The 26,461-nt window shown below is 41.4% G+C and overlaps 6 protein-coding genes across 6 annotated transcripts in view; 2 read left to right on the forward strand and 4 right to left on the reverse strand.

Moving 5' to 3' along the window:
* Positions 1-709: 709 nt before the first annotated feature.
* LOC105383665 (DCN1-like protein 1) lies at positions 710-2,566 on the reverse strand. Its single transcript, XM_038107983.2, has 3 exons — positions 2,450-2,566; positions 1,706-2,305; positions 710-1,621 (listed from the first exon to the last, which is right to left on the reverse strand). The coding sequence occupies exons 1-3, from the start codon at positions 2,450-2,452 to the stop codon at positions 1,427-1,429; spliced, it is 798 nt and encodes a 265-aa protein (XP_037963911.2). The 5' UTR covers positions 2,453-2,566; the 3' UTR covers positions 710-1,426.
* A 209-nt stretch (positions 2,567-2,775) lies between these two features.
* On the forward strand, positions 2,776-5,978 carry LOC119691202 (probable glutamate--tRNA ligase, mitochondrial). The gene is made up of 6 exons (XM_038107981.2): positions 2,776-3,239; positions 3,389-3,584; positions 3,759-3,973; positions 4,369-4,484; positions 4,718-4,827; positions 5,060-5,978. Exons 1-6 carry the CDS (start codon positions 2,899-2,901, stop codon positions 5,597-5,599), a joined length of 1,518 nt encoding a protein of 505 aa, XP_037963909.2. The 5' UTR covers positions 2,776-2,898; the 3' UTR covers positions 5,600-5,978.
* On the reverse strand, positions 5,759-14,873 carry LOC105383685 (alpha-1,2-mannosyltransferase ALG9). The gene is made up of 9 exons (XM_048625771.1): positions 14,619-14,873; positions 13,896-14,062; positions 13,211-13,397; positions 12,709-12,908; positions 11,794-12,071; positions 11,355-11,506; positions 9,208-9,365; positions 8,298-8,510; positions 5,759-7,980 (listed from the first exon to the last, which is right to left on the reverse strand). Exons 1-9 carry the CDS (start codon positions 14,711-14,713, stop codon positions 7,688-7,690), a joined length of 1,743 nt encoding a protein of 580 aa, XP_048481728.1. The 5' UTR covers positions 14,714-14,873; the 3' UTR covers positions 5,759-7,687.
* Positions 14,874-15,178: 305 nt separating this feature from the next.
* LOC119691225 (tubulin beta-4B chain) lies at positions 15,179-16,876 on the reverse strand. The gene is made up of 2 exons (XM_038108152.2): positions 16,692-16,876; positions 15,179-16,544 (listed from the first exon to the last, which is right to left on the reverse strand). The coding sequence occupies exons 1-2, from the start codon at positions 16,746-16,748 to the stop codon at positions 15,270-15,272; spliced, it is 1,332 nt and encodes a 443-aa protein (XP_037964080.1). The 5' UTR covers positions 16,749-16,876; the 3' UTR covers positions 15,179-15,269.
* A 3,006-nt stretch (positions 16,877-19,882) lies between these two features.
* LOC119691224 (tubulin beta-4B chain) lies at positions 19,883-21,586 on the reverse strand. The gene is made up of 2 exons (XM_038108151.2): positions 21,352-21,586; positions 19,883-21,232 (listed from the first exon to the last, which is right to left on the reverse strand). The coding sequence occupies exons 1-2, from the start codon at positions 21,406-21,408 to the stop codon at positions 19,955-19,957; spliced, it is 1,335 nt and encodes a 444-aa protein (XP_037964079.1). The 5' UTR covers positions 21,409-21,586; the 3' UTR covers positions 19,883-19,954.
* Positions 21,587-21,995: 409 nt separating this feature from the next.
* Positions 21,996-26,461, forward strand: part of LOC105383687 (diacylglycerol kinase eta) — a 149,293-nt gene continuing 144,827 nt past the window's right edge. Inside the window, exon 1 of the mRNA XM_048626022.1 lies at positions 21,996-22,271. Within this exon, the coding sequence (XP_048481979.1) occupies positions 22,134-22,271 (138 nt within the window). The 5' untranslated portion in view covers positions 21,996-22,133. The remainder of the gene's footprint in view (positions 22,272-26,461) is intronic.

The raw sequence follows: 26,461 nt of genomic DNA on the forward strand, positions 1-26,461 counted from the left end.
TGGGTCTTTGTAATTTGGAAAGTGCCAGTTAAGTTTGTATTGCGTCGCTTTGCTCGGTTCTCTTAAGCTTCAGGGTATGCAGGATTGAGATGTATGGCCTCGCTTCACTCGGCTCTTTCTCTTTACAGTAAACTTTAGGGAATCCCGGTTAGGTTTGTGCTTCCTCGCTTCGCTCGGCACTCTAGGTTTTAGGAAATACGGGGTGGTGTGTTGTTTCTAAATGATGGATATAAATAGGAGAATAGTTTTATGTCTGTCTATAGACACGAGCACTACCGCAACATACCTCACACCGAGAAATATTGGCTTTGCGTATGCAGGGGTCAGGTTTCTCTGCAGCTGGCTGTACCTATTGTCAGTCGCGAGTTGCAGTGCATCTCAATCGCTCCCGTGCGCGGGGCCTGAAGAGCACAAGCGATAGCAAATGTTTTCCTAAATACCTATTTCGCTAGAATCGCGAAGGTATACTCTCCTCTTAGCTATGACACATCAAGCAAGTTTACATAAAAATAATAGAAATACCTACAGCTACAAATGAAAGGAAATGGATCTTGATCATGTTAATATACATATATTATTTATAACGTAGGTGGTTGGTGTGTAGACTAAAAACATATTATATTCTTTTATTTAGGTAAGACAAGTATTGATGGGAAGTGATGTGCCACTTTTAATGTTATTTATAGACAAGAAGTGAAATGAACACAAATTCGACATCCAAGCTTTAATCAAATAAAAAAAATGTAATATCATTAATGTGTATATACATATTTACATCTTAATTTAATGCTTTACGATAGTATTCTAACATTAGAAAATAGCCTACAGATGAAGGTTTCCAAATATTGTTAAAATACAGATTTGTAGGGGATCTGCCATAATTCACTACCTTATTAATTGTAACTTCAACAAGGTAAGATGGTGACAAGTCTAGGTTCAACAAGAATCTATGCAAAATTTGTCTAACGGACGAAAACAGTAAACTTCATTGACTTTGTACAGTTGAATGAGAATGAACAATAAAAACTTCAACACTCCAATATATTTGACTACATTCAGGCTCTAACTCCATGTCCAAACAGATTATATTATACATAATACTTTAACACACCACTGATATTTCCCACCAGTTTATTTTATACAATTTTAAGAATCTATCTTTGACACAGAATCAAAGATTTTTCCACTGGACTTTACACTATCACACCTGATAGCTCAATCTTTTCCTTCAATTTGGTCGCCTACACTCCTCAAAGAATATTCATGACAACAGCAAACCATTCAACTGTACACAGATCCATGCCAAGCAACACAACTTGAGAGAAGAATCATTATGAATATAAACCCTTGCTAGATAATGGCCAACACTATCATGCTCTTGCTTCTCTGTTGTGTTGCCCGGAATGTGGGAAGGGTTGTCCTGAAGCTAGACTGACTCCGGCTCTGATGTTTTGAGTCCATCTCCGCAGAGTCCTTGCTTTTGACACCATTCAACAAAGTCATCAATAAGGACAGGCCATGCACCCTCAGCATCATAGTTGCTCATGCCATCGTCTATCTGTGTAGCAAAATCTAAGAGTAGATTCCATGTGTCTTTTGGTATTGATCTTTTGTGATTTTCCTGAAAAAAGATGGTTAAAATTAAATGTAAGTCTTTGTTTATACTTCATTAAATAAAAGAAAATGTTAGTCGCAAAATACATACAGTGAGGAACTTGCACCAAGCATCCAAGAACTTGAACCTCCCTCTGAGCACTATGTTCCAGTATGCTATTGCCATATCTAAATCTAAGCCTTTCTGCCCCGGATTCTTAGCATAATTAAATGTAAAGTGATAGAAATCCTTGAATTTGTTAGGATCTTTTATTTCTGTCTCCAATGTTGGTAGCTTGGCTTTTAGTTTGTCTATACTGTCAGCGCCAAGCTCAAAAAGGCCCATAATAAATTCATCTTTTGTAAATTCGCACTGTACAGCTGCTTTGCATTTCCATGCTATAATAAGTACTAAAATAGATTCTGCACTAAGGTTTAGATCTTCTAGAAATTTCATGACTCCATCAACTGTAATTTTGTCATTCTCCTGCTGGTCTTTGTACTTTATGAAGAGTTGTTCTAGTTTTTTCCTGTCCAGTGAAGTTTTCATAGGGTCTTTGAAGTAGGCATCAGGGTTCTGGAAGTAGTTGTCGCTGGCCAGGTCCAGCTTCCAGTCGTTCTGCGTGAGGCAGAAGATCGCCGTGCTCTCGCTGGTGTTCGTGAACGCGACAAACTTCTTCACTTTGTCTCTCTGTGACGATTTTAATTTATTCTGGAACCAAAATTTAGAAACGTCATAACCTCAGTGGGACGCAAAAGTGACACAAACGACTAAACAACAAACATTGGCAGTGCATTATAGCAAAGTCCTGTTTGTAATATATGAGAAAACCAATAAATATCACAGTTTTCTTACCATTTTGCGAGGATATTTAGTATTTCCTACGATTTTCAATGTTATTTCAACATCAGAACCAAAGTGAAATAACAGTCATAGACAATTTTTGAGTGTGGCGATGGTTAAAAAATATTTTTATTTTTTTATCAAGCAAAATTTTAATAATGATTTTGTAAAATAAAATATAATGGAGAAAGGAGAAACATTGGACAAAGAAACTGTGGTTCATAATTTTCCATAATAGCTCACCATAATAACTTCTTTGCACTATTTCGGACAAAGCATTTACGAAGATCACCTTGAACGTACTCTGTGGAAAGTACTTGAGAACAGCTGATTTTGGCACTGACACAAAATGTCATTGATTGTTTTGTTGTGGAAGTGGGATTATAACCTAAAATATACAACATAAAACTATTGTTTATTGAATTATAATACCATATCCATATCCGCGTTTGATCCTCAAGATGCGGATAAAAATATCCCGGCTCCTTCGGAATACTCAACTAAATATTACCTATCGCAGTATGAAAACTATAACCCCAAGAGTTCGATTTGCTCCCAGTCCAACTGGATACTTACATTTAGGAGGCCTCAGAACAGCATTGTACAATTACCTTTTTGCCAAATCTAAAGGAGGAACATTTATATTGAGGATAGAAGATACAGATCAGACAAGAAAAGTCGATGGGGCTGTGGAAGCTTTGATTAGTGACCTGGAATGGAGCGGTGTGCACTGCGACGAGGGGCCAGGAATAGGAGGGGAACTCGGTCCTTATGTGCAAAGTGAGCGACTGAACATTTATCAGTAAGTTTCCATTTTTGTCAATGTAACCAATCCAAATAAATAGTTATACTATTTATTTGGATTTAGGTAAATATGTTAATTAATGGATAGGATGATGACTGAATGATAAATTCATGTATATTTTTTACCTTAAAGTTATATATTTTAAGGGAACATGTAAATAAACTATTGGACAATGGTTCTGCATACCGCTGCTTCTGCACTGAGAGGCGGCTGAACATCCTGAGGAGAGACGCAGTCAAGTCTCAAAGAGTACCAAAATATGACAACCGATGCCGGGACTTAACTAAAACAGAGATTCAGGAGAAAATGAAATCCAATGCCCATAGCTGTATTAGGTTTAAGGTAGGTACAAATAAAAATAAGTATAACATATGTAATTAGATACATATGTATTAGTTCTCACATTTTATTAATAACTTGATTTGCATATTCTAGCTGACTGAGTATAACATATGTAATTAGATACATTTCTATTAGTTCTCACATTTTATTAATAACTTGATTTGCATATTCTAGCTGACTTCAGACTGCCAATCCTTTGAAGACCTGGTCTACGGAGGCATAGCATATGATGTGTCACTGAACGAAGGAGACCCAGTGATCATGAAGAGTGACGGCTTCCCGACGTACCATTTTGCCAACGTAGTTGATGATCATCTCATGCAAGTGACTCACGTGCTGCGCGGAGTGGAGTGGCAGATATCCACCACCAAGCATTTGCTTCTGTACAGGTGATTAAACATTTCTCCCTAGTGTTTTGAATGTGTGGAAAGATATACATTTCCATTTAAAAATATATTTGCTTAAATACTCTAATAGAGTTAGTAAGTATATGGATAGGACTCATTATATCATCACACCCAGCTTCACATCTGCACGCAGGAGGATATATTATGACTGCTTCTGGCGATTATATTGTACTTATCCCAAAACGGCGATATGGTTCGCAACCTATCACGTGAGTACAAATGTGCCGTGAAAAGTGGGTGGCTCGCTTGTGAGCCACCTCTGACCAACCCTTCGGGGATTACAGTCGTGAGTGCATATGTATATGTATGTATGCTACTGGCGATAGTGACATTGTTAGTTTGCCCTGAATTCCACAGTTGCTTTTACAAATTGGCAGAGCCTTCGGGTGGGAGCCCCCTCGGTTCGGCCACCTGCCGCTGATCGTGAACGCGGACGGCAGCAAGCTCAGCAAGCGCCAGGGGGACGTCAAGGTGGAGGACTACAGAGCCAATGGTTAGTCGGAGTATAGGTATTCTATGTTTTGGCTAGAATGATATTTTTGACATTGTAAAGGCTTCTAAAATTATACATAGAAACGGCGGTCTCCTATATCGGTCGCCCAGACTCACCGTAAATACAGCTGTAGCTACTTACTGTAATATCGCTCGCAGAAGTAGGAAATTATATGTATAAAAAAACCTTAACTCGTAAGTCTTATAATCGTAATATTTGTTTATTGGTTTCAGGTACATTTCCGTTGTCGTTGGTGAACTACATAACTCTGTCCGGAGGCGGGTTTGACCACGAGCCCGGCGCAGGGCTCAGGATAAAGACCCTGGAGGAACTTGCTGCTGAGGTAATTATGTACTTATTGTGCATGTACTTACTTACTTAATCACTCCAGACACATCGTGGAGACCATCATCATCTTCGTCACTCCGGCCGGAAGTAAGGAAATAGATGGTAGCTTTCGTACTCATCATTTGTAGCTCCGTAGCTCTATAGCGTACGCCTTGATACTATTACGATGTCGATAGCAAAATAAAGGCCTGCGAAATTATGACTCATTCTGATTTTAAATCATTCAGTTCCAGGTAGAAAAGATCCAATCACATCCATCCCGCCTGAACTCCGCTCTACTCGACGAATGCAACCGCCTAGAGATGAAGAGACAACTGCAAGACCCTCAACTAACCAGCGACCTGGTGAAGCGAGTACAGGAGCTAGTCACCACAATCTACCCAGGGGAGAACCTCAATATAGCTGAAGAAAATGTTAAGGGCATACTAAATTGGGCCACAGTAAGAGTGACGAAGATAGAAGATCTAGTCTCCCCAAAGTTGGGTTTCCTTTGGATTTTACCGGAGTCTAAATCAATTGAAGATCGAGACAAAGAATTGCTCGCCAAAGTTATAGAGTTGCTGGAGAAAACGGATGCTTTTGACGCGAAAAGTTTGAAAGTAATCTTGAAAGAGTTTTCCAGCAATAATGGGGTGAAGTTTCCAGAGTTGATGAAGATGTTGAGGTCTGCCCTGAGCGGCTTGAAAGAAGGCCCGGGCGTGGCTGAGATGATGGACCTGCTCGGGAAAGATAAGTCTATTCAGAGAATAAAAGCTGTTATGAGATAAATTGTACCTGTTGTTAATAAATATGATTTAATTTTAAGGATAAAAAATCTTTGTTTGAAGGCAGCTTACCTATAAACCTCTTCAAATGTAGGTAGATATTGTTTTAAGAACTTTAAAAGTTAAGGGATCTAGGTAAAAATACAATATTTTATTAAATTGACTTTATTTAAAAAACTTCGATCAATATTTATTATCTACTTTGACAAATTGCTCTTTCCACACAACTCGATATAAAAATGCAAATTATTACTTTACTATCATAATTAAATCAATTATTGCATTTGCACAAGCTTAACTATAATCAAACTGTGTTAAGATTTATTGCAATCAACATTAGATCATTATAATTTATTAATTTAGAAATTATAATTTAATTGCACTAAACTCTCAAAAAATGCTCAAATACAAAATGCACACAAATTCTAATGTTATATTAATTAAGCCAACATCATTTAACAATTACTTCATTGACTAGCCCCGTTCGTGTTTTATTAAACTAAAGAAAACTCGAGGGAAATATTAAAACAGCTCAAATACAAATTGTAAACTCTCACACAAGAAATCAAAGACTGGTTAAGCTGAGCTTTAATTTCACCAAATATATGCTATGCAGCTATGTTGCGGAGATGTGAAAGAAATCCGTTATCATCAGTGCTATGCTATGTGGACCAACGAATATGATTGGGGATATCAATCTGTAATCGCATCCATAGCAACATAGCATAGCATATCTCTGGAAAGTCACCCTTGTTTTTGGGAGGCATGAAGCTTATGTTAGGCTGAGTTTAGTTCCTAACATAAGTGCTAGAAAACTTTGATCCATAGACAAACAACATTGATACGTTTCACGTAACAGAAAAGTATAAAAATAAATCAATCCAAATACAAATTAAATAACAACATTAATATAAATTAAATACTTATAATTTTTCGTTATAATAATAGCTATCACTGCCACGGCAGTGTAAAATTATACTTACTTTAAAATAGAGATCTGACCACTTTTAAAGTTTATGTAAAACATGGCATTAAGTACCTATCGATGTTAATAATCAGACTCTCAAAGGAAACAAGGCTTATTGACTGCAGAATATGGATTTTAAAAAATGTATAAATATTTCTTACCAAATGTATAATATAAATTCGGTTCTATGGCAGTTATTGTATTCTTATTTATACGTAAAACAGAGTAATCACACCGTTCAAGTTAAAACTAAACGCCATCGCCACCTAGCGGTATCACTCGGCACTTCCACAGCACTACATACAAAATTACTTTTAGTTTTCACTAAAACGTAGTATTATTTTCTCTAGTGTTTTCACTGTTTGAACGGTGAAAAAAACCCTCTGAACTTGTCCCTTATGATTTTTTTTCTCACTTATAGTACGCATGCAAGTGACAAGTGAGAGGATAAAAAGTCATCTTGTACAAATTAAAGTAAAGGAAGCCACATTGCGTTGAATTTTCCGTTCATTCATGTCATATTGATGACTCAGGGTTAAGGCGCACAGATAAAGAATCAATATGAAAATGGTGGACATACTAATGCTATCGCACATCTCGCTCTGTCGGAAGCCGTGTGTAGGCCTTCCTACTCCCAATTATGGAACAGCCTTTTCATATTGTTTTTTTGTTTGCGCGTGTTATAACGACATTATTGTCCTATGTGAAATAAGTTGTATAAAATTTAAAGTAATCCAATAACAACTGGATAGAATTCAGTCGTTATCAGAGATGGGATGGCCCCCTTATAAAGTTCATGTGCGGCTAAAATATAAGTACTTTAAAATCGGATAAAATCTAAAAAATGTGTTTCTGATGGACAAGTCTACTTGTCATCATAATATATTACGTTATTGAACATTTATTGCATTTTGAAATTATTAATTTACTTAAAACTATTTCACTCAGAGTAGGCTGCAAAGGGTAAGTGTAAATTTTATTACCTCAAAAGTGTTATTTTGCGGTCAAAACCGTAAGTTTAAATCTATCTAGCGTTTCAACTCAACTGGTAAATCATCGCATTTTATTCAACCCACTCTGAGCCTTACCTTATTATCAACCACACCGAATTCAATCTTAAACCACTACGCATTCAATAGCTTATTCCTTAGCAGATACAGATTCGCGTAGACATTCGTTCTCGAGGACAGAAATGGTACGTAGAAAGCTCTTAATAGCGGGTCAGATTTGGCCGCATCCAGTATTGGAACACTGTTGACTACCTCCCAGCGTTGCGTGTCGCTGTGGTAGTCGGGTTGCAAGGGAGTCGGGTCGCCGATGTCTGAGTCGACGAGGTAGTGGCATTTCTCTGGAGGGATGTAGGTTCGAGTGTCTTCTTTGTTGAGATCGTTGAAGTAGGGGTGGACGATGCGGGTCGCTGTGGACGAAATATTATGGAATTTTTGTAACAGTTATTTTTAAAGTTCGTGAATACCGCTAATGAATAAACACACGAGTAGAAAGAAATATCTTTACTGTACATCCTATTATGTAAAATATGTATATTTGTACCTAATATGAAAATGGCGGCCATAACATAAGTGCGAGTGTATTAATAGGCCTTGTGAATCCATCCGATATTTTCATATTATACCCGAAGCTTCTAATTATAACAACGACACTACGACTGATCCTAATAAAACAAAAGACGAATGCAATAAGTAATAATAAAATTATCACGTAAACAAAACTCACCATTGCTCCCGACATCGTACGGCGCGGGCATCTGCCCACTGAACTCGCTCTTGACAAACCTCACTTCACACTCCTCAGGCAGGTGGAAACTGGAGGGAGAGCGGTACCAGTCCTTGCCGAGGCAGACCGTGGCGCTCTCTGTCGGTGGCAGTGAGCGGAGCAGCGACATGGGGCCGTGGTAGTTGTTGTAGAGAGAGATTGAGCGGGATATGCCTGTTGTGGAGAGATATTGGTGTGGTTTATATGCGTTGTATAGTATAGGCTGGTTGGGAAACGAGTTACTATTTTACCAATTAATTTAGGTGTTCTACTCTAACGGAGTGAACCATCGTCATACAATAGAAAACATGTGAATAGCGGTTTTAAATCCTATTGCAAAACAGCAATAGAGTTGGCTGGCTACTAAAGTGAAAAGATAGTGAAATGCGAGTCACTGAAAAGCTTTTTATACTGTTGGGAGATAACAGTCGTACCAAATTCATTCTGGCATTCATTACACTTTATTGGGATGTTATTTTTGGAGTGTCAAAGTTTCGTTATCTATTATGTTCAGCAAGAGGAAACTTTTGGGTTATTACCAAGAATACCAAGGAACATACGTACTTCTCTAAAGCCATTAGTGAGTATGTAATGTGATAATTTCATTTTCATTCATGCACTCATTACATTCATACTTATTCTGGCAAATGTACTGGCGCGTTAACATCATTGATCTAGAACTCAGCTGCATAAGTCGTTATACACTTCTTGTCAAACTGACGAATTGTCAATATTTCAATGAATGGATAGGCGGTTTCAGATTGATAAGGAACAAAAGTGTATAGCTACTTATGCAGATGACTGTACACCTCTCCCGAATAACATTTGAATAAAAATAGTTTTAGTTTCTTTCATTTATAGGAATACTAACTGGCAATAGCAACAGCTAGTATGAACACTCGCGCGAGCGGCGCGGCGGGCGGCGGCGAGTGGCGGCGCGCGCGCAGCACGGCTTGTGTCGCGCGCCACAGCGCGTCCAGGGATATAGCGGCTGCTAGCGGGATGAGACTGTAGACTGGGTATAGGAACCTGTGAAGAAATTTGAAGTTGTTATTATTATATTATAGGTTACGTCTAGCGGTAGAAAATGAAGGGCTGATGATGATGTTAATCAGAGTATCTACACAGAAGCACGTACGTAATCAGGGTGTCCACTCAGAATGCTCCAAAAAATTCCCTGACTTTTCCCTGACCGTTTCAAAAAATTTCCCTGACCGAAGATCAAAATATAAACGTAATTTGAACACGAAAGCTTCATTTCAAATTAAAAATGTTTTGTGTTCATTTGTTTGACACTTATTCAAACTTGACTGCGTAAAAAATTTATACAGGGTCCCCAAAAATTGTATATTAAGAGGGAAGTACTTTATAGCACTTGCTCGTCCATACAAAAAGAGAAAACGTTAGTCTACTTCTAAATATTATCCAATCTCCATGATTTTTTAGGATATTGGCGACACAATAAATAATTTATAGTTTTTCACCTCAAGTAACGCAATTTTTGTGATCAAAACTGTGCCGAATGACGCCATTGTTGAATAAAAACAATGTTTTTTTTTAATGATACCCTAGAATATATTATGCTGAAGCGATTTACATCACAATCAAAAAGATTTGTTGATATTTACTTGGTGAATAACGATTTTTCCCGAAAATTTATCAAGAAAAGTACCTATGTCATTCACGAGCTGCATTTATCTCTATAGCACCCGAGCCCCGGGGCATGAGTGCACAAACGATAGCAAATGATTTCCTCATTACCTTTTCTCAAGGTTACCTCTTAAGCCTTAGGAGGCCATTCTGAACACCTTTCTAAAAAAAAACCTAAAAGAACGCATCCGCCTTGCAGCTTGCAGCAAGTTGCTATACTGCCTAGTTTAAGTCTGACTAAAATTTGACTGATTACCATCGAAGTAGATATACAAACCGAAATTGAAACAGAACCAATTTTTTGTTGTATGGCACTCTCCTGCCTGACAAAGTTGTTAGTTGTGTAAGTATTTTTTTATGAAATTTGATTAAACATGCAGTACAAAATAGAATAAAATTTGTTTTGCTCTGCTAAATTAGTAAAAAAATAAGTTATACATTAATAGATGCTGCGCGGTGGCAGTGTATGCGGTCTCGCTGAGGTATAAAATAATTAGCGAATTGGGAACCTCCTCCTTTTTTCAAAGTCAGTTAATGAGCGCGGCTGCAGCGCGTCTGCACCAACAAAATCATGTTATTTTTTATCACGAACTTCTAAAAGTCTTTAGATTAAATTTGTTTTGAATGTTGAGATGAGTCACCCTCTTTTGCATCAAACTGTATATACGGGACATAATTTTACCAGCTGAGTCTGGGGTCTAGCTAATCTTTTAGAATTACTACTATTTTTTTCTATCTGTTATATTTGATTAAATCACGATATAAACTTACCCCCTTATTCAGAAAAAAATTACTAGACGCTTTAGCTATTGAACTGTTCTGTCACTCTCTGACAGAGAACAATTTGTTGTTTGACAGAGAGGGACAAAACAGTTCAATAGCTAAAGCGTCCAGTAACGTTTTTATGAATAAGGGAAAGTTTATTTAAAAAACTTAATTAGTAAGGATCAGTCAAAAATATTCCAAATCTAAACGAGATTTTATGTTATCACTTACTTATTTCACGTAAAAAAGAAGTATTACTAGTAAAGAAAAGTACCAAAATTATGCTAGAAAAGGGTCATTTTTCCCTGACTTTCCAGATGGCCCATCAATTTCACTGACTTTCCATGACCACCTAGAGCTTCCCTGACTTTTCCTGACTTTCCAGATAGTGGACACCCTGGTAATTTCATTGGAGTGGAACGAGTCTATGTTTTTGTCAATATGCCAGAAATCCTTCTATCGTGTAGAAAATTTGGTAACCAATAGAAATTCACGTTATATGTGAGTGCTATATACGCTTTTTTTATGCTCGAATCCCCACGGAAACCATTCTAAGGAAAATCTGACACCAGTATCAAAATAAATACATAAATGTACACCAACCTCTCTTCCTTATGCGGCTGCAGCATAAACACAACCAACCAGGCGCCGAGCGGCATGAGACTCAGCCAATACGGGAGGCTGAGCGGCGGGCGGGACGATGACGTCACGTGCTGGCTCAATGTCAGCAGCAGTGGGCAGAGCAACGCCAATATCTGTAGGGGGAATGTGGGGCTTAGTGAGAAGCTGATAGGTTAGATTTTTGCGTAATGCGATTATGGGGGGTTCTGTGGGGCGTCGCATTAATAATTTTAACTGTTTCCCAAATAATTACTTTCAAAAACTACCGTGGACATCTATCTATACTATAAACATTGTACAATTTCAAAGTTACAATTTTATACAATTAAATTAATTTAATAAGGAGGCCTATACCAAATAGTGGGCGATAATAGGCTGATGATGATGATGATGATTAAATATGTGTAAATACACTACTCACCCAAACAAAATTGAAGTTCAAGAAGCCATTAACAAAGTAATACGTCCACGGTTCAACGCCGTACAAGTCAGGCCCGTGTTCCGTGAATATGTTATACGCGACAATATTCCACGGCGCCACAACTAGCCGGCCATAGTGCCATGAATCTACGGCTATTGTTGGAACTAGGATCACTACGAGAGAGATCAGACTCCATTTGATGAACTCCGTGTATTTCCGCTTGAGGATCAGCATGTCTATTGCTATTGGCGCGCCGAGGAGAATGGTGAACGGCCAGCCTGTGGACAAATGGGAATTTGTTAGTAATTATTAAAAAACATAAGTTGGTTGTTTTGCTTATACCTACAAAGAGTCACAGAATATTATGTTACAACGATCTGTCGATCATTAATGCAATTTTAGGTCCAAGAAAGGAGTTAAGGTGGGCGGAAAGCTTCATGAGCGAACGTCGTCATTGACGTGACATGCCGCTCGGCCGCTATTCGACTATTGCGGCAGAAACGCACTCCATATATTTCTCTCAACATTTTGTAATGTATGTTACTAATAGCTAGATGGCGCTGGTATACCTATAATACTTACTAAGCAGCACATTGACCGCAGTAAACACCACCGCAGGCGCGTACCGCCGCCGCCACCAGCAGGCCAGCGCTGCCGCCGCCAGCGCGCCGCTCCACGCCAACGTGTGTACTGTAGCTAGTTGACCAATAAGAAGACACATCGAAGGTGCGGGATGGAGATGAAGAAAGAGGGAGCGACACCATTGGCACGCAGGAGGAATGTGTAAAACCCGCGTGACGCCATTGGTGCGCGCTATGCCGCGCGACCGCTATTCGTCTATTGTGGTATTCTCGCGCTCCAACTGCTCTGTTTTCTTAGCTATATGTATAGAGGGCTTAGGTACTACATACTTACTAAGCAGCACATTAACAGCAGTAAACACAACCGCCGGCGCGTACCGCCGCCTCCACCAGCACGCGAGCGCCGCCGCCGCCAGCGCGCCGCTCCAAGCCGACGGAAGCAGCGCCGCGCTGCTCGCCGCCATGCCGGCAGCCGGGGCTGCTAGCGCCAGCCAGAGACGGCCCACGTTCGTGCCGAACTCGTGGCATACTGCCCTGGTGGGAGAGGTAAGATGATGAGGATAAGAATTCTTGGAAACTCATATGCCCGAATTCATAGAGCTTGTTGACATTTTAAAATAGGTTTAAATTTGTTGTAGCACAATACAAGCCATTAAACATATCACAGAAAATAGACATAGAGCTTATCTAATTTACGTAAATCGCCTTTGCTAAGTGTCCAATATAGCCAGGGCAAGATTTACATAGTTTGACATGGATAAATACATAGCAAACTGCAAAATAGCACTAAACTAAAAACCAATAGAAACTCACAAAGTAATCTTAAACCTTCTTACTTGTAAAACATGAATTCAGCCAACGCAGTGAGCACAGCGAGCAGGGCCCGTATCACATAGAATATCACAACTGGGGTGCAGAAGGACTTGAGGAAATTGGCCGGGACTGCGAACAGCCACAGTGGGGCATAGGAGCGGATAGCGTACTGCGGACTGTACTCCCATGTTTGAAGCCCACTACCATACACTGGAAACAAAATGCTAGTATGACTGTATTGTCCTCTTATAATATAAGAAATGGATTTTTATATCTCATGTTATTTGTCTTTACAGTTGCAACATTGTAACACAAGACAATAACAATATTTGCTATGTACGGTGGCCTGCGCCTAAAAGTATACAGGCGGAGTTTTTAAAATAGCGTTCCCTGATGATGAAAGGACCAGCTACATTTGTTATAAATCCGGGGACGTGTTGTGTGTGATGTGTGTAGCAGTGGTGTTTATGTGGATATGCTTGAGCAGCATGTGAGCTTGAGATCGCTATTTTAAAAACTCCGCCTGTATACTTTTAGGCGCAGGCCACCGTACCTAGTCATAGTAAAATTTTAATAGCAATTTCGTGAACACATTTTTACTAAAAGTATTAGTAATGTATCATGTTAATGATAGTAAATAATGTTTAAATATATTAAAATTTCATGAAAAATATGGTATTCAGATAACATCTTCTATATAATTATTACCTAAGTAATGTAATGGCTCCCAATAATTGTAGGTTTCATCACAATCTGCCACATGTCCAAAGTATGCTGCAGCCAGCCTGCTGGTCACTAGAACCAGCAATGCCACCGCGCCTCCAGGATATGCTAGCGACTTCAAGTCAGTTGAAGCATTTGATACTAAATAATCCCTGAAATAAGTAATTAAAATCAGTTAATATAAGTACCTACAGTGGAGACACAAGGATTGAAAAAAATAGATTTTTGAACACATATATTATTTACTGCATTCAATGATAACAATGATTGGGCACACATTAGTGTAATTTGGACTATTAAGGTATGGTTATAAACCTGCCAAGAAGGGTAGTCTTAAAACTACCATAGTATGACTATAATCCTACTAACTGGGGTTTCGGGCGAGCTGGCGGTCGGTACAATGTGTAGGAGGCAAGAAATATGGATGTAAATAACATTTCACAAATAAAACATGATGTTAGTGACACGGTATTCGTGCGTAAGTCTCGCCGGACAGTTGTTGTTACCTTCGATAGCTCACAAGTGCTTCTGGATAAACGCCAAACTGTAGTATAATCATGAAAATTATGCTAATCAAAGAAAATCGCACAGCTAATTTAAAGTTAACCTAAAAATACATTATGAAAGAAAAGCGAAATAGATTGTAATTTTTGGTATAGAATATAAGATAGAGGCCATTAGTGTTATTAATTTGTTACTATTTATTACCCTTCACTCCCTTTTCGTGGCCGTTTTCCTTTGTTGAAACTCGGCGCCCTTTTGGAACCATTTTTGGCGGTCCTTTGTCGTGCTGTTAGAGGCATTGGTGATGTAGCCGATTACTTAACACATCTGGAACTTTATCACATGTAAAACTTTAGTTTTTATTATTAAAAAAACACTTATTTTAGAGAAAATCGAAGCTAAGATGCAAACTTGCTAATTTTGGAAATCGGAAAGTTGACGTTTCTTCGCATCCGCATCGCATGTCAAATATGACAGTTGATAGCACAGAGTACTATTTTGACAGTTTAAAAAGCGTTTGTAAAGATAGGTGGCGTCATATTGTTGCAATACATTCAAGTTTGTTATTATTCTCAGAAGTTTATAAATGTATTTTAAACCCAGAAACAAAAATATGGTTTTATAAGTTCAACGTGTGTTATCCCATACCCATACTGCCTAGGTACCTACTTGTATGATTTATAAAACCTACATTTTCCTTGTGTATTTAACTTCGACCATTTACAAATAATCAAAGGTATTTAATTAAAGCATGAAAAAGTTAATTCGCAATGTTAAACATTTATTAAAATAATAGGACGGACCAAGAAAGAAATGACTAAACACGAAACAAATACAATGGACATGTAACATAGATCACTCGTCTTCAATATCCTCGTCGAATTCCCCCTCGTCTTCAGCCGTGGCGTCCTGGTACTGCTGGTACTCGGAGACCAGGTCGTTCATGTTGCTCTCCGCCTCCGTGAACTCCATCTCATCCATACCCTCACCAGTGTACCAGTGGAGGAACGCTTTCCTCCTGAACATAGCAGTGAACTGCTCAGAAATCCGCTTGAAGAGCTCTTGGATTGCTGTCGTGTTCCCGATAAAGGTGGCAGACATCTTCAGTCCTCGAGGCGGTATGTCGCACACGGCCGTTTTGACGTTGTTCGGGATCCATTCGACGAAGTAGCTGCTGTTCTTGTTCTGGATGTTCAACATTTGCTCGTCGACCTCCTTCATAGACATGCGTCCGCGGAACACAGCGGCCACGGTGAGGTAGCGGCCGTGGCGCGGGTCGCAAGCCGCCATCATGTTCTTGGCGTCGAACATCTGCTGCGTCAGCTCCGGCACGCTCAGCGCTCGGTACTGCTGACTGCCGCGTGACGTCAGTGGAGCAAACCCTGGCATGAAGAAGTGTAGACGTGGGAAAGGCACCATGTTTACCGCCAGCTTCCGCAAATCGGCGTTCAACTGTCCCGGGAACCGCAGGCAAGTGGTCACTCCTGACATCGTCGCCGACACCAGATGGTTCAGGTCACCGTAGGTGGGCGTGGTCAGCTTCAGCGTTCGGAAGCAGATGTCATACAGGGCCTCATTGTCGATGCAGTACGTCTCATCAGTGTTCTCGACTAGTTGGTGGACCGACAGCGTAGCGTTGTACGGCTCGACGACTGTGTCGGATACTTTGGGGCTGGGGACGACTGAGAAGGTGTTCATGATCCGGTCAGGGTAGTCCTCCCTGATCTTGGAGATGAGCAGCGTGCCCATGCCGGAGCCGGTGCCGCCGCCGAGCGAGTGGGTGAGCTGGAAGCCCTGGAGACAGTCGCAGCTCTCCGCCTCTTTCCTAACAACATCCAGGACAGAGTCGACCAGCTCGGCGCCCTCCGTGTAGTGTCCTTTAGCCCAGTTGTTGCCGGCGCCGGACTGTCCGAACACGAAGTTGTCCGGGCGGAAGATCTGTCCGAAGGGGCCGGAGCGCACGGAGTCCATGGTGCCGGGCTCCAGGTCCACCAACACGGCGCGCGGCACGTACTTGCCGCCGGAGGCCTCATTGTAGTACACGTTGATGCGCTCCAGCTGCAGCTCCGAGTCGCCGTGGTAGGCTCCCGTGGGGTCGATGCCGTGCTCGTCCGAGATCACCTCCCAGAACTGCCAACAAATATGATTTATTAGGACCACCGGCTACTGTCTTTCAGGTGGGTCAGAGGTGTGATGAGTGAAGACTACTGAAGACTGAAGACAGGAAATTACCCGCATGAAACCTCTAGGACCTAGGAGACTTTTGAGATTTATTACCTTAGCTCCGATCTGGTTTCCGCACTGGCCGGCCTGGATGTGGACGATTTCCCTCATATTTGCTGATTTCACAAAAATTTTGCACTTAAACTAGGTTAATTTAAATGGATACCGGTTAATTTACATATAAATTATTTATAAAAATGGTACTGGTGATAAAATTATACGTGCAGCATCGGGGATTTGAATTGAAATGAACTGTTTGTTTACTTTTTGACGTTAACCGTGCCAAAAGTTCGTTTTTTGAATTCACGTCAAAATTTGTAGTGGTCTTGTGGTTAAGCTTAAATACAACCTTTTTGGATGGAAGTAGGATCTAAATAATGATCATTTTAAGGCAGAATATTGGACAGGACTACTGCCCAGCTACTAATGCTCACAAAAACAGCACTCTGCTTAGCAGCGCAGCTAGTCCGCTTGTATATTTTTTGGGGTAGTAGGCCGCGGCGCTGTTGATGTACTTCTTTTTCACGTTATTATTCTGAGATTGTAGCGGATAAAGGCTCGTTTACGTTTACGTTTACTGGACGTTTACTAGCAGATTTTTAATAGAAAAAAGCAGATTGAAATTTGTTACTTGCGAACTCACCTACTAACAGTTTTAAGCAGCAATACGCGTCGTAGTATTATAACTAACTAGTTGTAGTGTAGTCGTAGTACCTACCTACTTTTTTTAAAATTAATAAATGGGGGTAGGTTTTTTTACGGTAGTTGATTTGTAGATATTGGTGGTATGTCAACCATTTCGATCTTTTCCCCGATCGGTCAGTTTTCAGCCAGTGTGGTTTTTGTGATTCAATATTGCTACAAATGATAAATATCCATTGTAGGTACATTTTGTTCATAATACTTATACAGGGTGTTGCAAAAAGGGTATACTAAGCCGAAACCTACATGTGCAGCATGGTATATCTAAGCCCGAAACTGAAATCAGAATTTGAAAATTCGCGAAAAAAATATTTCATTTTTCATAGAAACTTTGTTGGTCACGTGACTTTTTACTATGGAAAATTAATTTTTTTTTTCGCGAATTTCCAAATTCTGATTTCAGTTTCGGGCTTAGATATACCATGCTGCACATGTAGGTTTCGGCTTAGTATACCAATTTTGCAACACCCTGTATAATATTGTACATCCAGATTTTCACACGGCAACGTCAAATGGTTGGCAGGGCACACTAACGTAGTGTATGTGTGTGTGTGTCGGCTACGTCGACGTCAACGTAATTATTTAGTTGTCGGCACCAACACACGGATATTGTAAACATGTAGTTGTGCCAGTGTCAATGATTCATTGTTTTTATGATATGAAGCAAAATTTTGCCGGGCATTGTAACAGATTGAATGGCTCAGTTGGTATGATACAAGACTGACTAATACCGAGACGGTGGTTCAAATCCTGTTGAACCTTAAATATTCCTTTTTTGGTTTTTTTAATAGATTTAATTTATCTTTCAAGATGGTTAATAATAGTATTGTAGTATATACGAATAAAAGCAACACAGAAAGTAAATGAAACAAGTTACTAAGCGTTAAAATTACCATTTTTTTTTAAAACATTTTTAAACTTTAAGTATGTTACGTTTTTGTTGTTTTTCGTTATAAAACATAGTTCTAGTTTATATTTTTAAGGAAAATTTTCAGTTTTAAATCATAATAAACATCAGACAGTAAGTAAAATAAAAGAATTAAGTAAAATAAAAATACCCAACAGTGGACTCGAACTCACGACCTATGTTTCATAAGTCTAACATTCTACAAATGAGCTACGAAGTGTATAGACACAGGAGTAAAATTTTGCTTCACGTCAATTTTATAACTAACTATTTAAATTACACGACCGGTTGATATGTTTATGTCACAGCTGCTGGTATTCGGGCGTTTGCCTACGCGCAAACTCGTTTGTGCTGTTGTGTGTGTGTGCGGTTTGTTACTGGTGTGTAAACCGCTTTTATGCACACATAGACCACGTTAGTGTGCACACATAGACTACGTTAGTGTGCCCTGCCAACCATTTGACGTTGCCGTGTGTACTCCCTTGCGGGGTAGGCAGAGGTGCATTGTTGCACCCACTTTTCGCCAGAGTGTTATGTTAGTCCCAATGTAATAGGGGGCGGGCCTATTGCCATTTTACGGGCACATCCAAGACCCGTGTTTAAACAAATATCTGCCCAGCCGGGAATCGAACCCGGGACCATCGGCTCAGTAGTCAGGTCACTAACCACTACGCCATTCGGTCGTCATAATCAATTAAATCAAATCAATCGTCTGGATAACTCAAGGTATAAAATTTATATGTATTTAAAACACCAGTTACCTTCTAATAGTTACCATGTAACTGCACTCATGTACTTGGTATTTATAATAGTGTGGAATAGGAATCACATAGGAATGGGAGGAAATCTGAAAACATCAGCGGGCGTCCGGAACAGGCAGTACCTAATTATTCCGAGGTTATTTAGGCCCCCCCGCGCACTAGGCAGCCAGCAGGCTGCGCAGCCAGGTTGCGGCAGCCAGTAAAATATATGGGAATTCGTGGCTGCCTAGTGCGCGGGCTCCTATACAACATCATATGTTTTACTGGCTGCCGCAACACTGGCTGCGGCAGCCAGTAAAATATATGGGAATTCGTGGCTACCTAGTGCGCGGGCTCCTATACAACATCATATGTTTTACTGGCTGCCGCAACTCTGGCTGCGCAGCCAGGCTGCCTAGTGCGCGGGTGGCCTTAGGAATAAGCAAATAACCGCACGGGTTTTTTTGCCCTGCCCCGCGGTTGATACCTAGAAGAATATTGTAGGTAGTCGGTACCCACAAGTTCGTATAATTATTTTAGTTTTAAAAAAAACAAGCGGATAACCACACGCCTTTGTCCAGCCCCGCGGTTCATTGAGATAATAACACTATCCGCGGTTGACCGCTTGTGGGAGGAAGGCCACGTTCAGATGACAAGCGCTTAACGCGCGTTTTGATGACGCGCGTTTACAACCACATACATTTTATTCAGGCTGTACACATGCTAACGCGCCTCGCGTGGAATAAAATGTATGTAGTTGTAAACGCGCGTTATCAAAACGTGCGTTGAGCGCTTGTCATGTGAACTGGGTCTAAGTCTGGAAAATGCAGGCTTTCGTCGTTGCGGGTAGCTTTTCATATTCCTAACCAGAACATGCCTTCAATAAAAGATAAACATATGGTAGAAATAGTTTTATTCAGGACAAACACATGGACAATCACAACTAAACTACCAAAGAGAAGTAATTGCTACTCCAACTCCTCGCCCTCCTCCTCGAACTCGCCCTCGTCGTCCGCCGCGGCGTCCTGGTACTGCTGGTACTCCGCCACCAGGTCGTGCATGTTGGACTCCGCCTCCGTGAACTCCAGCTCGTCCATGCCTTCACCAGTGTACCAGTGGAGGAACGCTTTCCGCCTGAACATAGCAGTGAACTGCTCCGCTACTCGCTTGAAGATGACTTGGATGGCTGTCGTGTTGCCCATGAAGGTTGAAGACAGCTTGAGCCCCCGCGGCGGGATGTCGCACACCGCCACCTTCACGTTGTTGGGGATCCACTCCACGAAGTACGTGCTGTTCTTGTTCTGCACATTCAGCAGCTGCTCGTCCACTTCCTTCATGCTCATGCGGCCGCGGAAGATCGTGGCCACGGTCAGGTAGCGGCCGTGCCGCGGGTCGCACGCCACCATCATGTTCTTCGCATCAAACATTTGCAGCGTCAGCTCGGGCACAGTCAGCGCGCGGTACTGCTGGCTGCCTCGTGACGTCAGCGGCGCGAACCCAGGCACGTAGAAGTGCAGGCGCGGGAACGGCACCATGTTGACGGCCAGCTTGCGCAGGTCCGCGTTCAGCTGCCCCGGGAAGCGCAGGCACGTCGTCACGCCCGACATGGTGGCAGAAATCAGGTGGTTCAGGTCGCCGTGCGTCGGCGTCGTCAGCTTCAGCGTGCGGAAGCAGATGTCGTACAGCGCCTCGTTGTCCAGACAGAACGTGTGGTCCGTGCACTCCACCAGCTGGTTCACGGACAGCACGCAGTTGTAGGGCTCCACGACGCAGTCGGACACGCGGGGGGAGGGGAACACGGAGAAGGAGGAGATGATGCGGTCCGGGTACTCCTCGCGCACGCGGTTGAGCAGCAGCGAGCCGAGCCCGGAGCCGGTGCCGCCGCCGAGCGAGTGCGTGAGCTGGAAACCCTGGAGGCAGTCGCAGCCCTCGGCCTCGCGGCGGATCACGTCGAGGCAGGACTCGATGATCTCGACGCCCTCGGTGTAGTGGCCGCGCGCCCAGTTGTTGGCGGCGCAGTTGGCCCCGTACACGTAGTTGTCGGGGCGGTAGATGCAGCCGAAGGGGCCGGAGCGCACGGCGTCCAGCGTGGTGGGCTTCAGGTCGATGAGCACGGCGCGCGGCACGTACTTGCCGCCCGACGCCTCGTTGAAGTACACGTTGATGCGCTCCAGCTGCAGGTCCGAGTCGCCGTGGTAGCAGCCGCACGGGTCGATGCCGTGCTCGTCCGATATCACCTCCCAGAACTGCCAACAAACAATTACGATTTATACAATATTCTATAGGATAGCAACTAGCAAGGATATTTCTAAATGTAGGGGCAAAATCATGAAAGCTGCGTATAATAAAGCTTAGGTGGTCTTACCTTGGATCCGATCATGTTCCCGCAGGACCCAACTTGCAAGTGGATAATTTCCCTCATCTTGTAAATTTATCGATTAAAACTTTAGAAAATACTTGTGAATTTATCCCAAAACAATCATCCAAAAAGAATCAGATTGCTGATTCTTGATATTAACTTATTAGCTAAGTATAAAAAATATAAAAAAAATATTTCACGATTCAGACGATGCGCATTGTTCGCTAGCTTTCTGAAAAGTGAAGAGCCCGGAAAATTACTTCAGACCTGTCAATTGATTTTCAAATTTAAATAAAATTCTAGAAGAAAAATATATAGAAATTTGAAGGGTGATTTCAATACGCCATATGATTATTATTCTAAGTATGGTAACCATTTCAAGATTTGCAAATAATATTAACAATTATGTTTATTCATTGCAAAAGTTTAGGGATACTGAAAAGCATAAAATAAATAATAAATTTAGTCGAGCTACATTGAATACGTTAGTAACGCCATCTATCTCACACATAAATGTACCACTTAGAAAGCCACTGAAAGCTTCAGCGGCCCACGCATGCCCCCGCTCTGAACAAAGTTCATTGACCCGCCGCCAGGTGTCTTCGCACGGGCGTCCCTGAAACGATGTTTTGTTTTCAGTCGCTTCAAGACTCAAGACTGTCATGGCGGTCTATTGAAATGTCACTACGGTAGCGACTAATAAAAAGTAGTAATTTTTAGCAATTCCTGTATGATGTAGTGGTATTTAGTGATAGCGGCGAGTGTAGTGCGCGAGTGTTCGTGAAGTGATGTCATTGGGGGATCGGAATGGGCCGTTCGACGAGAGAAAACCAGCTTTATGTGAGGACAGCACGGACAGTGACAATGAGACGGAGCGGAAGAGACTGCTGCGGCGGATCTCCACGAGCAAGTGCGTCGGCAGACTGGTTAGTACCGGGGCTGCAGTCCTTCATCCCTGTAGTGGAATACCAGGGGTTGTCCTGGGCGTGCCGCGGCCGCCGCAGACAGCTGTCAGGCGCGGGGGGAGCGAGGGGCGGGGGCGGGGGCCATGTGCCCGGGACCTCTCCCACTCCGCACATTTCTGTATCTTTTTTATTTCATACAAGATTTGCTAAACCACTTACAATAATAGCTCGTGATAGGTACAGGAGCGTTTGACCTGAATAGCTAGATGGAAGTAGGGCCCGAAGGGAGCGAGTAGGGTGGCCTCGATGTTTACATTTTCGGTATATTTATGCGGAGACTCGGAGAGTAGGTAAACATTTCTGCTGTTGTCAAACTTTCCGAGCTCGCTATTTTTGGACAGTGTTGATAAACTTGGGCATAATATCGAAAATATAAGTATACGAAACATGATCGTTGAAGTGATCTCATAATTATTTGTTTTTGTTTCTTCGTGCGTCCTTTATGCCTCTAGGGCACAGTTAATTGGACACCTGTAAATATCAATCGGACTTATCACCATGCCGACTTTATCCATGAATAAGCTGTTAATCACCATTAAATGAAAACGTTAAACTTTGTTCTTAAAAGGTCAAATTATGAAGTATTTTTACATTATAATTACCTAGATTGAAATACTTTATACTAACACTTGTTGTAAGTACTTATATTGCCTTCAGATAAACTAGCTGTTAAGTTGTTGTAAATGATGTACTTACAAAAAAATCCCACTGAGTAATAGAAAAAAAATACGTGCACTAACTGGCAGTCAATCAGCGTCACCCCACCACGTATTGTGTGTCTGAGCACATCCGGTCTTGTCCCGTCCGACGTCTGTCCCACTTCCAGCGAGCAGCGTGGACACCGCCGCGCTCGGAAGAAACGCCAAATGTGATTGCTGGCTGCCTCGCGAAATTACTTTTTATTATAATTTAAATGTAGAATGTAGGTAGCCCGACAACGCTGCAATAGAAACAAGTGCCAACACCGAAAGAAATAGGGCAACTGATGAGACCTATGCCTATGTAGTAGGTACTTATTGCTTTTCAATAATATATTATTTTTTACTGAGCAATTAACTAACCACCTGTGGATTTTTTGATAAGTACTTTATTAAAGTTTTCACCGTGTACACGTGTAGGTACCGAACCCAAATTGTTATAACTAGGTCTCTAATTCTTACATAAAAATGCTTTAACATAGCTCTCTAATGAATCTACACTAGAAACTTTGTTGGTCACGTGACTTTTTACTATGGGAAAATAATTTTTATTTTCGCGAATTTCCAAATTCTGATTTCAGATTCGGGCTTAGATATACCATGCTGCACATGTAGGTTTCGGCTTATTATACCAATTTTGCAACACCCTGTATATGATCTACTGAGAACTTTACAAATTCGCAAAAGACAAAGTACCTACCTAGATACTGCCCGTCCGACAGTAAAACACCTTAATTCCGATATACTTACTCAGGTATTATAAATAATGTATACCTGCCTCTTCACTTCCGATTATATCAGCTATTCCTGATTTAATATCCGCTCAAATATTCAGTTAACTAACATGAAATAACTTCAGAAATGTTTAAAGTTGAAAATTGGTAGCATACGACATCAAGTTGTAGGGACGACAACATGTCGTAATGTCACTTTTATAAGCGTCTATATATTGCTATGGGAGTCATTTTATTTGCCAGCCGTACATAGAAAGAGCTATACAAACCACCTACCTTATAACCACCGCCACAAGCAAATAGCAATCAATCGCTCAGGTATCTGTCTAACATCTGTCAAATCCATACAAAATTTACGTAACGACACGTTGTCTCCTGCAACTGCAACCTCACGCCGTCCGCTACCTATTTGCACCTTTAGTCTATTTTCTGACTCGTCGCAGGTGAAGACGAGACGTGAAATGCTTTCGCTGCAAACACCGGCTAACAATGGCGCTGAAAAATAAATAAAGTTGAAAATGCCAACTCAACGAAAAGGGCAGTAAGTACAGTTAGCGGGAGAAATACGAACTGAAGTTTCTGTTGACTGTACCTACCTACTGGATAGTCGTTGAGATCGTTGCATTGCCAAATAAAACTGTTCTACTCCTAATGGCATAGGACTTGTTAATATTTCGGATGTTCCGTTCGGATTCTAGAAACTATGCTTGTAGACCAATATTTCCTAAAACATTTAATAACTGCAAGTACCTACCTAAAGTGATTGCAGAATTTTAAAAAAAGTTCCTTCCTCCTTTATTTAATTTCAAACTCGGCGAAAAATAATCTTCAAAACGCAGAATTAATAACATTAAAACCAAGGCTTCGGGCCCTTGCTTTCAGTATTATGTCCGTATCTGGCATCCTTTTATATCTCTCCTGAGCGAACGGGGTGAAGCTAAGCTCTTATAATGATCAAAGGCTTTGTGTAGACCGCTGGCTGCCTCGCGCTGGAAACTATAAGGGCGCCTTCAAATTAGTCGCTTAAGTGTCGCGCGACTGCAGCGCTGCTGCAGCGCTGCAGCCGCGCTGCTGTCAAAATCCATATAAATTTTGTAATTTAAAAGATGCGCGACTGCAGCGCGGCAGCAGCGCTGCAGTCGCGCGTTAATAATTTATATGGAATTTAGACAGCAGCGCGGCTGCAGCGCTGCAGCAGCGCTGCAGTCGCGCGACACTTAGCGACTAATTTGAAGGCGCCCTAACAACACAGTTTTTCAAATCTTGTTTAGAGTTGTATGTTTTGCAAAAACAATGTACTTTCATATTATACACAAGTCCTCGAATTCACAGAACGAACTGAAATTTTACAAGAGGCTTGCCAACGTCGACGCATAAATAAATAATAATAATATAATTAAGGATGCATGTTTTACTTTTTCACAGGAAAACTACAGCAATTTTCATGAATTCTAGTACTTAAGTACTTATACATGAGCATACTAAGTCAGCTTTCTACATCATAGAAAACTGACATCCTGTAGGTATTAACATCCCTATAGTAAACTGTTTATACCTGAATTCCCGCGGTATAACTTTTTACGCCAAAGAGAAGCTCGCGGGCACCACCTAGTCTTTCATATAGTAAGTGCCCGAACATGGGCATTACCGCCACCGGAGGGGGAGGTTCGGGACCAAACAGAGATTATGTGGATTAATGAAGTGTTGTATTAAACACGGCTTTATGTGCTTAGGACTGATGGCCTTGCTCCTGTTGCTGGGCGGACGCAGTGGTGTAGCTTCAGATAAGTAGGGTTCCGTAGCTCGAGAGAAAACAAAGACGGATCGCTTATTGCATCGCGCTATATTTTGACGGGTACGCTCAATACATTTACAATGAACAAATGCTCACTATAGGCCGTAGAGATAGCTATATGTTTGTTATTGTATTGTTTTTTAAAATACACCGGAGTCACCGGACTGACTTGCGATGCGGCGCATGGCCCAGCAAGGTGCAGCGGGTGAAAATATGAGAATCACGTTTTTCTCTGTCTATCTATCTGGCAAGACCCATTGTGAATTTACGTCTGTTGGGGTAGATGACTTCCTGAGCGGAGACCACGAAACGTAGAGTGGGACGCCCAACAGGCCGCTGGACCGACGATCAGAGAAGGGAGTGGCGGGATGAGGAAGGCCAAGGAAAGGGGATTGTGGCGCTCCTTGAGAGATGTCCATGTCCAGCAATGGGAGTTTACGGGCTGATGATAATGATATCAGGTTGTTGCGAGATGGTGTACTGCCAGCAGTTTAACCCCGCCATTGAGGTTATTGATGGTCTAAACTTGGGATAACGGAACGTCGGGTCTGCCGGTTGAGGTTTATTTACATTTGCGCACACTATGCTGCCTACATTATGTATTTGTTTACGTACGGTAAATTGATTTAGAACTGCAATGATCAGTAGGTAGCAGATATACAATACATTCAAGGGCGTACCCAGGTAGGGACAGGGGGGGCAGCTGCCCCCCCCTAGAAGATAAAATAAACTAAAATTTTCCTGCCAAGTGGGAATTGAAATTTAAAACGTGTTACCTACTAACACATTAATAAAAGCACCTTAAATCGTAAACCTCGTAATTTCACTTTTTGTCGAAAAAGACTTTTTGGTATCAATAGAAGCGTTTTTTCAAGGCGCATCTTTTCGTATTACTCGTAAATCGATAAAAAACTGAACTCAGAG

This window comes from Plutella xylostella, chromosome 15 (assembly GCF_932276165.1).
Source record: "Plutella xylostella chromosome 15, ilPluXylo3.1, whole genome shotgun sequence".
Lineage (NCBI taxonomy): Eukaryota > Metazoa > Arthropoda > Insecta > Lepidoptera > Plutellidae > Plutella > Plutella xylostella.

Coding starts and splice junctions, on each gene's coding strand:
- LOC105383665 (XM_038107983.2), bottom strand. Junction 1,622..1,705: donor CTTGGTGCAAGTTCCTCACT/GTATGTATTTTG, acceptor ATCTTTTTTCAG/GAAAATCACAAAAGATCAAT.
- LOC119691202 (XM_038107981.2), top strand. CDS start 2,899: ATGCGGATAAAAATATCCCGGCTCCTTCGGAATACTCAACTAAATATT. Junction 4,485..4,717: donor GGAGGACTACAGAGCCAATG/GTTAGTCGGAGT, acceptor TATTGGTTTCAG/GTACATTTCCGTTGTCGTTG. Junction 4,828..5,059: donor TGGAGGAACTTGCTGCTGAG/GTAATTATGTAC, acceptor TAAATCATTCAG/TTCCAGGTAGAAAAGATCCA.
- LOC105383685 (XM_048625771.1), bottom strand. CDS start 14,713: ATGCCTCTAACAGCACGACAAAGGACCGCCAAAAATGGTTCCAAAAGG. Junction 13,398..13,895: donor GGAGCCATTACATTACTTAG/GTAATAATTATA, acceptor TTTTGTTTCCAG/TGTATGGTAGTGGGCTTCAA. Junction 8,511..9,207: donor ACTAGCTGTTGCTATTGCCA/GTTAGTATTCCT, acceptor TCTCCACAACAG/GCATATCCCGCTCAATCTCT.
- LOC119691225 (XM_038108152.2), bottom strand. CDS start 16,748: ATGAGGGAAATCGTCCACATCCAGGCCGGCCAGTGCGGAAACCAGATC. Junction 16,545..16,691: donor GAAACCAGATCGGAGCTAAG/GTAATAAATCTC, acceptor ATTTGTTGGCAG/TTCTGGGAGGTGATCTCGGA.
- LOC119691224 (XM_038108151.2), bottom strand. CDS start 21,408: ATGAGGGAAATTATCCACTTGCAAGTTGGGTCCTGCGGGAACATGATC. Junction 21,233..21,351: donor GGAACATGATCGGATCCAAG/GTAAGACCACCT, acceptor GTTTGTTGGCAG/TTCTGGGAGGTGATATCGGA.